This window comes from Entelurus aequoreus, linkage group LG11 (assembly GCF_033978785.1).
Source record: "Entelurus aequoreus isolate RoL-2023_Sb linkage group LG11, RoL_Eaeq_v1.1, whole genome shotgun sequence".
Classification (NCBI taxonomy): domain Eukaryota; kingdom Metazoa; phylum Chordata; class Actinopteri; order Syngnathiformes; family Syngnathidae; genus Entelurus; species Entelurus aequoreus.
The window spans coordinates 75,626,013-75,639,580 of record NC_084741.1 but is presented as its reverse complement, the minus strand read 5'-3'; the positions used below and the strand labels follow the sequence as shown (position 1 = coordinate 75,639,580).

At 41.2% G+C, this 13,568-nt stretch overlaps 1 protein-coding gene across 5 annotated transcripts in view; it reads right to left on the bottom strand.

Moving 5' to 3' along the window:
* Positions 1-13,568, bottom strand: part of LOC133660478 (protein Aster-A-like) — a 74,815-nt gene that overhangs the window by 18,382 nt on the left and 42,865 nt on the right. For all 5 annotated transcript variants that reach the window (XM_062064007.1, XM_062064006.1, XM_062064008.1 and 2 more), the window contains 5 exons: positions 13,238-13,526; positions 12,263-12,410; positions 12,024-12,170; positions 9,200-9,321; positions 3,002-3,144 (listed from right to left, as the gene is read on the bottom strand). In XM_062064007.1, coding sequence (XP_061919991.1) covers positions 3,002-3,144; positions 9,200-9,321; positions 12,024-12,170; positions 12,263-12,410; positions 13,238-13,526 — 849 coding nt within the window. The remainder of the gene's footprint in view (positions 1-3,001; positions 3,145-9,199; positions 9,322-12,023; positions 12,171-12,262; positions 12,411-13,237; positions 13,527-13,568) is intronic.

Here is a 13,568-nt window from a genome sequence, read left to right as displayed (position 1 = left end):
GCCAAATGCGGCCCCCAAGTCAAAAGATTTGGACACCCCTGATGTAAAGCGTCTGTTGCATGTCTTTTTGGCATTATCCTAATGTTCCTAGTCTAGGTATAGCATGCAGTAAATTCCGGACTATAAGATGCTACTTTTTTCCTATGCTTTGAACCCTGCAGCTTATAAAACAGTGCGGCTAGTTTATGGATTTTTCTTCGCTGACGGTAATAAAGCAAATAGTAAAAAAAAACCAAAAAAAACAAGCAGAAACACTAAAAAATTGTGTGATTGTTTGTGCAATGGCGCCATCTTTTGGATGAGTTCGCTCACTGCAGGTGCTGCATTGCCCTTCTGTCGAGACAAAGCTTTCAACTGAAAGTACAAGTGCTGTTCAGACTTATAGCCAGTCCAAAGTCCATAGCGTTACTACTACTAAATAATTTCAAGCAAAGTTTGTAATTTTACAATATAACAAACAATTCTTACTTACTATACCGTCCCATGTGTGATGTCTGTAGGAGTGTTTTCATGCATATTTTCATGTGCAATCGTAATGTAATCAAGCTAGCATCATTAGTATTAGCTAATATGCTAACACGTTTTCGAGTTCATTTGTAAGTATTATTAACTTACATTGGCATTCTTTTTTAATTGTTTCGGTTTCATAAATTCCTCAGTAAATTCACCAAAACGTCACTGTGGAGTTATTGAGTCTGTTTAGCTGATTGGAGAGCTAGCTTTCGCAGCTAGTGTGTCCATGACAATGACTTCTGTTTTGTTTGATCAGCCGTTATACTGCAGTGTTAAGAACACTGTTAGGAAACAATTAAGGTACCGTATTTTCCGCATTATAAGGCGCACCGGATTATAAGGCGCACCTTTAATGAATGGCCTATTTTAAAACTTTGTTCATATATAAGGCGCACCGCGTTATAAGGCGCATAGAATAGACGCTACAGTAGAGGCTGGGGTTACGTTATGCATCCATTAGATGGAGCTGCGTTAAAGGGAATGTCAACAAAACAGTCAGATAGGTCAGTCAAACTTTATTAATAGATTACAAACCAGCGTTCTGACAACTCCGTTCACTCCCAAAATGAATAAACAGCTGTTTTATTATTTTCCCCGAGGTAAAGTCAGTGACGTGGTATTTCGTTTATGTTTTAACAACAGCAAGGTATAACATGTAGTGCAACATTTATATCACATAGTGGAGGGGAACTTTTCCTCAATTCAATAAACACGTAAAAAACAGTCTGATACTGTTACGGTAAATCAAACGTTAGTGCAATGACAATATAGTAACACTCGAAATAGTGCAGAGCAATAAAGATATATCAATAACTCAACGTTGCTCAAACGTTAATGTCACACAACACAACACACAAAATAAACATGTAAAGCTCACTTTATGAAGTTATTCCTCATCCACGAGTCCCTCGAATTCTTCTTCTTCAGTGTCCGAATTAAACAGTTGGGCGAATACGGCATCAAACATGCCCGCTGCTGCTCTATTCCCGTGTTCTACTGCGTGACTGATCGCCTTGAGTTTAAACTCTGCGTCGTAAGCGTGTCTCTTAATAGGAGCCATTTTGGGGTCTTGACATAAACACACAAATGGAAATGAAACGGCACGCCTCGCGCAGTCATATATCCCAGCATGCACCGCGCGCTTCTTCTTCTATGGTAAGCAGCCGCCGACTTCATTTTCCCCCGTAGAAGAAGAAGCGCTTAGTAGAAGAAGGTCTTGTAGTTGCAAGACCTGTTGTGGCTCAATATTGGTCCATATATAAGGCTCCCCGGATTATTGAGCGCACTGTCAGCTTTTGACAAAATTGGAGGTTTTTAGGTGCCTCTCATAGTGCGGAAAATACGGTATGTAAATAAACATTTAAAAAATATTTCTGTGTACATAACTAATATCACAACATATACATCTGCGACCTAGTCCGGTGCGGCTAATATATGGAAAAATGTTGTGATCGCTATAGTCCGCAAAATAAGGTAAGTTACAACTATACGCTATTTTGTAGAGGGGGGGTCCCCACATCTGCGGTCCCCTCCAAAGTTTCTCATTGTCATGCCATTGGGTTGAGTTTTTTCTTGCCCTGATGTGGGATCTGAGCCGAGGATGTCGTTGTGGATTGTGCAGCCCTTTGAGACACTCGTGATTTAAGGCTATATGAGTAAACTTTGATTGATTGATTGATTGATGTATTAAAAAAATAGCAACAGCGGAGGATGCATGTGCATGTACGAGCCAGTCTGCCCCTCAACAAGAGGTTGGAGAAAAATATGTGACTTATTGACTACAACGTCGGACTACAATGGCTAACTCACGCAAAGCTTTTTGGGTAAATTTATAACGGCTAGTTGGGGGGGAAGTACGAAGGAAGGCAAGATTGTTTTATAAATATCTCCACCATGCCTCAATGGTTTGACATTTTCAGGACTTATGCAGATCCCAAATACACAAAAGCAATGACTAAAAGGTAAGAAAAGCTGGTTTTGCATAATAGGTCCACTCCAGACGGTTAGTATCGGCCAATAGGGGTGCACAAAAATATAGATTCACATCTGACTTGTGATTCTTATTCATCTCGATTCTAAATCAATTCATACTTTTTAAAAAATTTACTACAAATTGTTTTTAAAACTATATTTTTAGGAATGTATTTTTTTTTTTTAATACATTTTTTGGGCCATCTCCATGCAACCAGAATGAGCTTTTCTAACCTGTTATTGTTTTTAAAAAAGTTTTATAATCATTACATAAAATAATAGAAACTTGATTCTGAATTGAATCGTCACCCCAGCAAACGGATGAAATTGTAAGGTGGGCAAAACTCACACCCCTATCGGCCAATACTCAAGGCTCCAATATTAAAAAGTTGTATCAGAACACCTTCTTGTTACCCAAGTGTACAGAAAATAAGAACAATGTCCTCTGGTCAGTCTACCAGTAAGTCTGTGTAGGAAAAACGCCACAACATCGGAAGGGGAAGACAAAGAAACGCACCTGAGTCGACTCTTGTGCTTGCTGATGGCGGTGAGGCAGTATCTGTGCACGGTGTAGAAATAGTCCTGGTACGGGATGCCCGAGGTGATGACCTCCAAATCCACCACGTAACACTCGCCCTGAGCACTGCTCTTGTGTAGTGTCTAGACGTGGGGGAGAAAAAGCAGGGAGAGGATGTCAGCGTGCCAAACACTTACAATGTCAATATGCTAGTTACCGTAATCACTTAATTAATAAACAGTCATTGTTGGTGGATCAATGGATGGTTGCCTGTTATTTCAAAATAGTTAGGCAGGTAATGCAGCGTCTCTGTGGCAACAAGAGGGACACTGTAGTCCTAAATAGAATCCAATGAGTATTCCACAAATGGTATGAAATAAAATTAGAACTGGGCAATATGGCTGTAAACTGTATACTGATATAAGTGTTTTACATCGGTCGATATAGCTAATTAATTTAAAATCTTATGACCTATCGAAATTAAGGACCAGGATAAAAATAAATGACCTTTTATTAAAAAATACATACATACATATACATACATACATACATACATATATATATATATATATATATATATATATATATATATATATATATATATATATATATATATATATATATATATATATATATATATATATATATATATATATACACACACATATATACATATACCGTATTTTCCGCACCATAAGCCGCACCTAAAAACCACAATTTTTCTCAAAAGCTGACAGTGCGGCTAATAACCCGGTGCGCCTTATATATGGATTAATATTAATATTTATTTTCATAAAGTTTAGGTCTCGCAACTACGGTAAACAGCCGCCATCTTTTTTCCCCGTAAAAGAGGAAGCGCTTCTTCTTCTACGGTAAGCAACCGCCCCCATAGAAGAGGAAGCGCTTCTTCTTCTACTGTAAGCAACCGCCAAGGTGAGCACCCGCCCCCGTAGAAGAAGAAGCGTGCGGATATTACGTTTCATTTCATTTGTGTGTTTCTGTAAAGACCACAAAATGTCTCCTACTAAGAGACACGCGTACAAGGTTCCACTGACTTTCGATATTCATGTGAACCGCACTATGGATACAACGGGAACACGTACAGTGAATATTCGCACCACAGGGAATGAGAAGTCGTCCTACTGTGGTTCTAGCTTGCCATGCTAATGGCCAGAAACTTCCACCCACGGTGATATTCAAAAGGAAGACCTTGCCAAAAGAGAACTTTCCAGCCGGCGTCATCATAAAAGCTAACTCGAAGGGATGGATGGATGAAGAAAAAATGAGCGAAGAGACCAGGTGACTTTTTTCACGCAGCTCCGTCCCTGTTGATCTATGACTGAATGCGCGTCCACATCACAGATGGTGTCAAAAAACAAGTGAAGCACACCGAAGAAGAAGAATTCGAGGGATTTGTGGATGAGTAATAACTTCAGAAAGTGAGCTTTAAATGTTTATTTTGTGTGTTGTGTGACACTAACGTATGAGCAACGTTGAGTTATTGATGTTGCTATTGCTCTGCACTATTTTGAGTGTTACTATTTTTGTGATTGCACATTTGCACATTACATTTTGGGAGTGAACAGAGTTAATAATAATAATAATACCTGGGATTTATATAGCGCTTTTCTAAGTACTCAAAGTCGCTTTACATGTTAAAAACCCATCATTCATTCACACCTGGTGGTGGTAAGCTACTTTCGTAGCCACAGCTGCCCTGGGGAAGACTGACGGAAGCGTGGCTGCCAATTTGCGCCTACGGCCCCTCCGACCACCACCTATCATTCATTCAACATTCATTCACCGGTGTGAGTGGCACCGGGGGCAAGGGTGAAGTGTCCCGCCCAAGGACACAACGGCATGGTAAGAGGCGGGGAGCGAACCTGCAACCCTCAGGTTTCTGACACGGGCGCTCTACCCACTACACCGGGGGTCGGCAACCCGCGGCTCTAGAGCCGCATGCGGCTCTTTAGCGCCGCCCTAGTGGCTCTCTGGAGATTTTTCAAAAATGTATGAAGAATGGAAAAAGATGAGGGGAAAAAATGTATTTTTTTGTTTTAGTATGGTTTCTGTAGGAGGACAAACATGACACAAACCTCCCTAATTGTTATAAATCACACGGTTTATATTAAATATGCTTCACTCATTCGAGTATTTGGCGAGCGCCGTTTTTTCCTACTTATTTTGGCGGTCCTTGAACTCACCGTATAGTTTGTTTACATGTATAAATTTCTCCGACTTTCTAGGACGTGTTTTATGCCACTTTTTCTGTCTCATTTTGTCCACCACACTTTTAACGTCGTGCGTGAGTGCACAAAGGTGAGTTTTGTTGATGTTATTGACTTGTGTGGAGTGCTAATCAGACATATTTAGTCACTGCATGACTGCAAGCTAATCAATGCTAACATGCTATTTAGGCTAGCGATATGTACATCATTATGCCTCATTTGTAGCTATATTTGAGCTCATTTAGTTTCATTTAAGTCCTCTTAATTAAATTTATATCTCATGACACATGTAATATGGCTTTTAATTTTTTGCGGCTCCAGACAGATTTTTTTTTGTATTTTTGGTCCAATATGGCTCTTTCAACATTTTGGGTTGCCGACCCCTGCACTACACCATGCCGCCCCTTGTTGAGTTGTTAGAACGCTGGTTTGTGATATATTATTAAAGTTTGACTGACATATCTGACTGTTTTTTGACATTCCATTTAGCGTAGCGTAGGTGCGGCTAATAACACGGAGCGGCTAATAGGTAAACAAAGTTTTGAAATATGCCATTCATTGAAGGTGCGGCTTACAACACGGGGCGGCTTATGGTGCGGAAAATACGGTACTTTATATATACACACACACACACACACATATTATATATATATATATCAATCAATAAATCAATGTTTATTCATATAGCCCTAAATCCCAAGTGTCTCAAAGGGCTGTACAAGCCACAACGACATCCTCGGTACAGAGCCCACATACGGGCAAGGAAAACTCACCCCAGTGGGACGCCAATGTGAATGACTATGAGAAACCTTGGAGAGAACCGCATATGTGGGTAACACCCCCCCCTCTCTAGGGGAGACCGAAAGCAATGGATGTCGAGTGGGTCTGACATAATATTGTGAAAGTCCAACACATCAGCGAAAGTCCAGTCCATAGTGGGGCCAGCAGGAACCATCCCGAGCGGAGACGGGCAGCGTAGAGATGTCCCCATCCGATGCACAGGCTAGCGGTCTATATATATATATATATATATATATATATATATATATATATATATATATATACACACATACATATACATACATATATATATATATATATATATATATATACACATACATATACATACATACATATACATATATATATATATATATATACACATACATATACATACATACACATACATACATACATACATACATACATACATACATACATACATACACGGTACACCATGGCAAAAAAAGAACAATTCAACATTCGACGTCACTATGGGGAGTTTCGACGGAGCAGAAACGTGCGAACTTGTTGGGAGTTTCCTCCTCTCCCAGCTCGCTAGCCTCAACCTGAACCTTGGTATTTACCGTGATGACGGACTGGCAGTGTGTCGCGCCTCGCCAAGGAGCAGCGAGAATACCAAGAAGCGTATATGCCAAATCTTCAAAGAGAACGGTCTACGGATCACAATTGAAGCCAACAAGCAAACCGTCAACTTCCTCGACGTCACTTTCAACCTGAGGAATAACAGCTACCGACCATTCACGAAACCCAACACAACACTCCAATACGTGCACCATGACAGCAACCACCCACCCACCACCACGAAAAGAATACCTACCGGAATTAATAAAAGACTATCGATGCTGTCATCTAGCAAAGCTGAATTCGACAAAGCAACCCCCCCGTACCAAAAAGCACTTGATGAATGCGGATACAACTTCACCCTCACCTACGAACCCACGCCAGGAAACCAACCAAAAAGGAGCAGAAAACGAAACAACATTATCTGGTACAACCCCCCATACAGCAAAAACGTCTCAACTAATATTGGCCACAAATTCCTCACCCTGATCGACAAACACTTCCCCAAAGGCAACACCCTAAGAAAAGTATTCAACAAGAACAACATTAAATTGAGCTACAGCTGCATGAACAACATGCGGCAAATAATTTCAAACCACAATAAAGCAATTGAAAAGGAGCCGCCCACCACCAGGCAGAACGACTCCAAAACCGACAAAAGCTGCAACTGCCGCAAGAAACCTGATTGCCCTCTCAACGGGGGGTGCTTACAATCATCAGTTGTTTACCAAGCAAAGGTAATACGCAAGGACATTAACACATCCGACACATACGTAGGATTAACTGAGGGAGAATTCAAAACCAGATGGAACAATCACAAGGCTTCTTTCAGATGCAAAAGACTCCGGAACACTACAGAACTCAGCAAACACATTTGGAATCTCAAAGACAATAATGTTGAATACTCAATAACATGGCAAATTCTTGCATCCAGCACACCTTACAACAGTGGTAACAAAAGATGCAACCTATGCTTAAAAGAGAAACTGTTTATCATATACCGCCCAGAGTTGTCATCCCTCAACAAGCGCAGCGAAATTGTATCAGCATGCCGTCACAGAAGGAAACACCTCCTAGGTAACACATGAGTCAATCACCACGCCCCCACGCCTGCCTGTACCCACCCGCTCTGTGCCCTATATAAACCATGGTATGTGAATGCTTCCATTAAAATCTCCTGACGATTGAGGAAATCCCTCATGAAACAGGCCTGTAGAGATGAAATAGTTTTGTGATTTTTTTCCCACACATACATACATACATACATATATATATATATATATATATATATATATATATATATATATATATATATATATATATATATATATATATATATACATATATATACACACATATATATATATATATATATATATATACACATATACATATATATACACATATATATATATATATTTACACATATATATATATACATATATATATATATATATATATATATATATATATATATATATATATATATATATATATATATATATATATATATATATATACATATGTCCACACACCTTAATGTACCTTAAGATTTTTTGTTAAAATAAAGCCAATAATGCAATTTTTTGTGGTCCCCTTTATTTAGAAAAGTATCGAAATTATTTTAGTACCGGTACCAAAATATTGGTATCGTTACATTACTAGCACACACACACACACACACACACACACACACACACACACACACACACACACACACACACACACACACACACACACACACACACACACACACACACACACACACACACACACACACACACACACACACACACACACACACACACACACACACACACACACACACACACACACACACACACACACACACACACACACACACACACACAAAGTAAATTCCCAGAGTGTAAGACGCTATTTTTTTTTCTTACGCTTTGAATCCTGAGGCATACAAAACAGTGTGGCTAACTTAAGGATTGTTCTACCCTGATGGCCATAATGCATATAGTTTTTTAAAAAATGAGCAAAGACACTGAATAGGTGTGTTATTGTTTGTGGTATGGCGCCATCTTTTGGACGGCTTCGCTCACTGCAGGTGCTGCATTGCCCTTCTGCTTAGACTGAGCTTTCAACCCCGAAGTACAATTGCCGTTCCGTCTTCTAATCCTCTATGGTAGGAGTGTAACGGTTTTGTAGCTACTGTGGTATTTCAATTTCAAAGTCTTTACAGTAATGCCGTGACGCGTAACGGTATCAAACAAAAACTTGGTGTGTCGTTTTTTTCCTGCCGCCTTAGCTTTGCCAGGGTCTGAAAATAAACTACAGCTCCCAGAATTCTCTGCGCAGCGCAGAACGGCAAGGTGGGGGCGTGGAACGCCGTAGGCTGAAAGTGAAATGTGTTCATAGTCGAAGAATTGTTGTTTTCAGACATTTTTGTGTAATGTTGCTAACAAACAGACAAACAAATATTGATTACATGTCTATCACGATATATACTGATACTGTTTCATCGGCCCAGCCCTAGTTAAACTAACGTCTATTGCTATTAAAAGGCTGTAAGGCAACTGTAGCTTCACTTATGTTAATGAGGTGAATATAAGCAGCATCTCTGAAATGTACTCACCTGAGTCTCCACCACAGGCGCGGTCTTGGGGCCGAGGGGGTTGTTGAGGGCGATGGTGTAGCTGAGCACACGACTGGTGCTCCCGCTGCTGGCGTCCTGCTGCCACTTGCCCACCGTCAGTTCTGGAAGGGGTGGCGGAACACAAGCATTAACACAAGCATCATAACATAAAAAAGGGACAAAGAGTTTGTGTATGGAAAGGAGAAAGAGGGAATGCAGAGGGGATAAAAGTGGGTTATTCCATTCTCCATAAAAAATTAAACAAAGGAAGGCCCCAATTAGAGCTACACAATGTTCCCAATTGAGTCGGCCTTCGACAGATACCCACTGGCCAAATCCACGTGGTGGCCTCACGTTTGTCCTCATATGAACGAGAGAAAGAATGCTTTACTGATGAAAGCTAGCCGCAATGCAGGGAGGCTAAGCTAGTGCGACCAACGAGCGGCACACTCATTAGGGCCACACTGCGCGTGAGTCTAAATCAAACAATGGACGTCCAGCAACTTTTTGCCTCTAAGAAAACGAAGATGTTGATTGTTGGCCCTTCTGGACACCTGCCGTAACGTATTATTTTCGGGTCTAAAATTGCCTCTCCAAGTACCACCATACAGTAGCGTGGTATGCCCAAGTATTCATTAAAAATAAAGCAGAGGTTTTAAGTATATTTAATATTTTTGGCCACAGTTTGAACAGTAACACTGTGTTTGAATATCTAATTACCGTAACTACTATTCACAACTTTTTTTCTACGCTTTGAACCCTGCGGCTTATAAAACGGTGCGGCTAATTTATGGAATTTTTTCGGCAACGGCCATAATGTTTTGTGTTCAACAGTTTTTAAACACAAGCAGAGACACTGAAATGGCGTGTTACTGTTTGTGCTATGGCGCCATCTTTTGGATGAGTTCGGCCACTGCAGGAGTTGCCGGTTGAAAATATACCTCCTGTTTTAATGCCTTGAACCGGAAGTAAAACGGTCCATAGCGTTTCTGACTTAAAGGATTCTTCGTGGATCACTCGTAGCAACATTTGTAAGTTTTGCAATACAACCAGGCCCTAACCAATCTGGCGCCCTAGGCAAGATTTTAGGTGGCACCCCCCCACATCGGCAGTGAAGTGTATATACTCACAAGAAACTGAATAGCTTGGTCTTTGACCTTTTTTTTACTTAAAGAAAGCAAATTAACAATCAGAATAGTTAACAAGATTAAAAAAAATATGAATAAATAAATGAATACAAAAAATAAAAAATGAATATCTAACAATCAATTTATTGTCATCATTACAGTGAAATGCTGAATAGCAGAATGCAAAGTAACAGTATAATATATTATATGAGAATGTTATGTTATGATTATCTTTAACCGAATCACAGCAGTGCTCAAATTAAAAAACAGCATTCCCTCTCATGTGATATTGCTTAATTAACATTAATTATGTGCACTTTAACAACTAGGCTTACAACTATACCTAATATATAAAGGTGTGGAAAAGTGACTATTACCTGCAGGGCAAACATTAGCTAACCAGAAGGCAATAACAATGTAAACAAAAAACACCTGCTTAAAAGATCTAATACAAATGTCTCTGAGGAATGTAAGGTGGGAGTATTGTAATTACCTAACGTTACATTATTATTTTCCATAACAATTTAGCCCCCTCCACAATATTAACCCGCCGTTAAAACAGAACTAGCTATTTATTGATTAGCAATTGCCGAATCATGTAACATTAGCTTAATGCTAAAAAGCCAGGTTACTATCACATTCTGTAACAGACAAATAATTTCATGTAGGCTAACGTTACCTACCTGCTACCTCTGTCTTTTTCTCGTTTCTCCACCTCTTCTTTTCTCTTTTTTCTTCCCTGGGCACCTGACAGTTTTGGCCGTTTTGACATCTTGTGTTGATTTTTTGATGTGGTGACGTCCAAAAAGAGTCATGATACAGGAAGGGAGGGGGCGCACCGTGCGGGGGGAGGGGCGTAATGTTGTAACAAATAATATTTCTATTAAATAGGCTTTACTTTGCATTTTAATTAACGTGGGATTATTTTTTGTATTTAGAAATAAGAGTACCAACTTTTTTTTTTTTCTCCAACATTTGTGGCACTGGCGTGGCGCCCCCTGATTGACGGCGCCCTTAGCATTTGCCTATACGGCCTATGCCACGGGCCGGCCCTGAATACAACCAAAACAGTTTATACTTACTAAGCCGTCCCATGTGTGATGTCTGTAGGAGGGTTTTTCGTGCTATCGTAGTGTGATGAAGCTAGCAGCTTTAGCTAAAATGCTAGCATGTTTACAAGTGTCTGTGCTTGTATTAACTTACAATGGCATTCTTTTTGTATTGTTTCAGTTACATCTCAGTAAATTTGGACCGGATTCCCGCCCCCTCACCCCTCATTGCAAGTCCCGAGCTGTATGTCATAACATGTACAGTATATGTGCTTTGCTATGGAGTTCTTTTCTCACCCCAGACTGGGCCCGCCTCAACAGGAGCCCAGTCTGAAATTGACTTTTTTTTTTCCTCATTCTCCCTCAGCGTCTACCCTTTGCTCACCTTTTACGGGGCGTCGTAGTGGAGTGTTCTGTAACCCTGTACAATGTGTGTCTAATCTTCAACGGGTTTGTGCTGAAAATGTAATTTCCATTGTACTTTTGCATCAACAACAAAGATCCATCCATCGATCCAATAATGTTAGCAATTACCTCAACCGTGGTGGCTCGGTTCCCGCTTGTTAGTGTACAACTTCCTCCAACCTCCATTGCTATAGTAGTCTCAAGAAGAAACCTGAGCTAGCTAGCGAGTGCACGAGTACGTACCCGTGAAGTGTCGCTGGGAGAAGAGGTGTCGGATGAAGTGTGTGTCGGCAGAGAAGAGCAGGTCGTGGAGCTTGTCCACACTCATCCGCACGGCAGTGTTGATGTTTAGCCGCCCGCTCAGGTTGGCGCAGAAGGACTCCACTTCACCTAAATGTGTCGGACAAGTTTGTGAGGAAGTTCCTTGGACTTGGCTGCTTATGCAATGACTCCAATGGACCGTGCGGTGTGCGTCGCCTTACTCTCTTCCTGTGTGTCGGACGAGTTGCTCGGGTCCGTGGGCAGGTCCTCGTCGTTGGTGATGTCCAACGACGAGAGGTTTCTCAGGCTGGGCAAGGGCAGCATGTGACTGGCCGATTCAGACAGGCTGTCCCCGCCCTCCTCTAGGTTCTGATGCGGAGGCAAAAGAGTGGGTGACAAATCAGCCAATGGTCATGTGACCTTAAGAGGAGAGCGCACATAAACTTGAAGAGTGTCTGCTTTTAACGCCGCATGTACAGAACAAAGCTGATATTTAATATTTAGAATGAATTAAAAAATAAATACATCCGTCGTCATGTCTTTCAAAAAAAGTGCAGTTCCCCTTTAGGTGTGCATTTTTCTGCGTCTTTAGAGGAGTAAGTAGAGCTTCTCTCCAATGAGCGCACTTTCAGCTGTAAAAAAACCCAAAAGCTATTTTATTGTGAATGCACTGCAGGACTGTCTCTAAAATGCCCATAAAAAGTGGTAGATGTCTCTTGCATGTTTGAAAACATAGCAAAACGCCAGAGGTAAGAGCATAACATGAAAGTGCAGTAAAGGAGTGTCTCCAAGGTGACGCTCTGTATAGTACACGCAAAATCATCAGTTAAATAAGGCGGTTTGCACCACTTTTCAATTGCACACGCAGTCTTAGTAAATCGCACGCAACACGCTCACTAATAGTACACACGTTTGTTTACCGCGTGATGTTTGGATCTTGGAACTTTGGATCTTGAGGCTTCCAGGTTTGATCCCCGCTCCACCATCCGAGTCGCTGCCATTTTGGTCTTGGGCAAGACACTTGACCCACCTGCTGCCAGTGCCACCCACACTTGTTTAAATGTAACTTAGATACTAGGTTTCACTATGTAAAGCGCTTTGAGTCACTAGAGAAAAGCGCTATATAAATATAATTAATTTCATCTTCGTAAATTGGCCCTTAAGATTCTTCATTGATGTCACAAAAAAACACTTACAAAGGAAGAAGAAGCGTTGGCAAGAGCAGCGGCAGACGGAAGTGAGCCATGGGAGCTGGGCGGGCTGGGATCCAGGGGGTCCGAGCTGAGCCTGCGTCCCGACGATGAGGGCACCTCAATGGGCAAGCAGGTAGCCGGGGACGGGGGAGAGGAGCTGACGGCGGTGGCAACCGAAGGAGAGCTGGCCTGACTGCAGGGCACCAAGGGTGGAGGCGAGCTGCCAGAGGAGGGTGCCGACACCGAGCTCAAGTCCAGAAGATCTGTGACGGACACAGACTCTTCTCCTGGCCTGAAAGGACGAAGAGGGGAGGCAAAAATGAAACACACACAC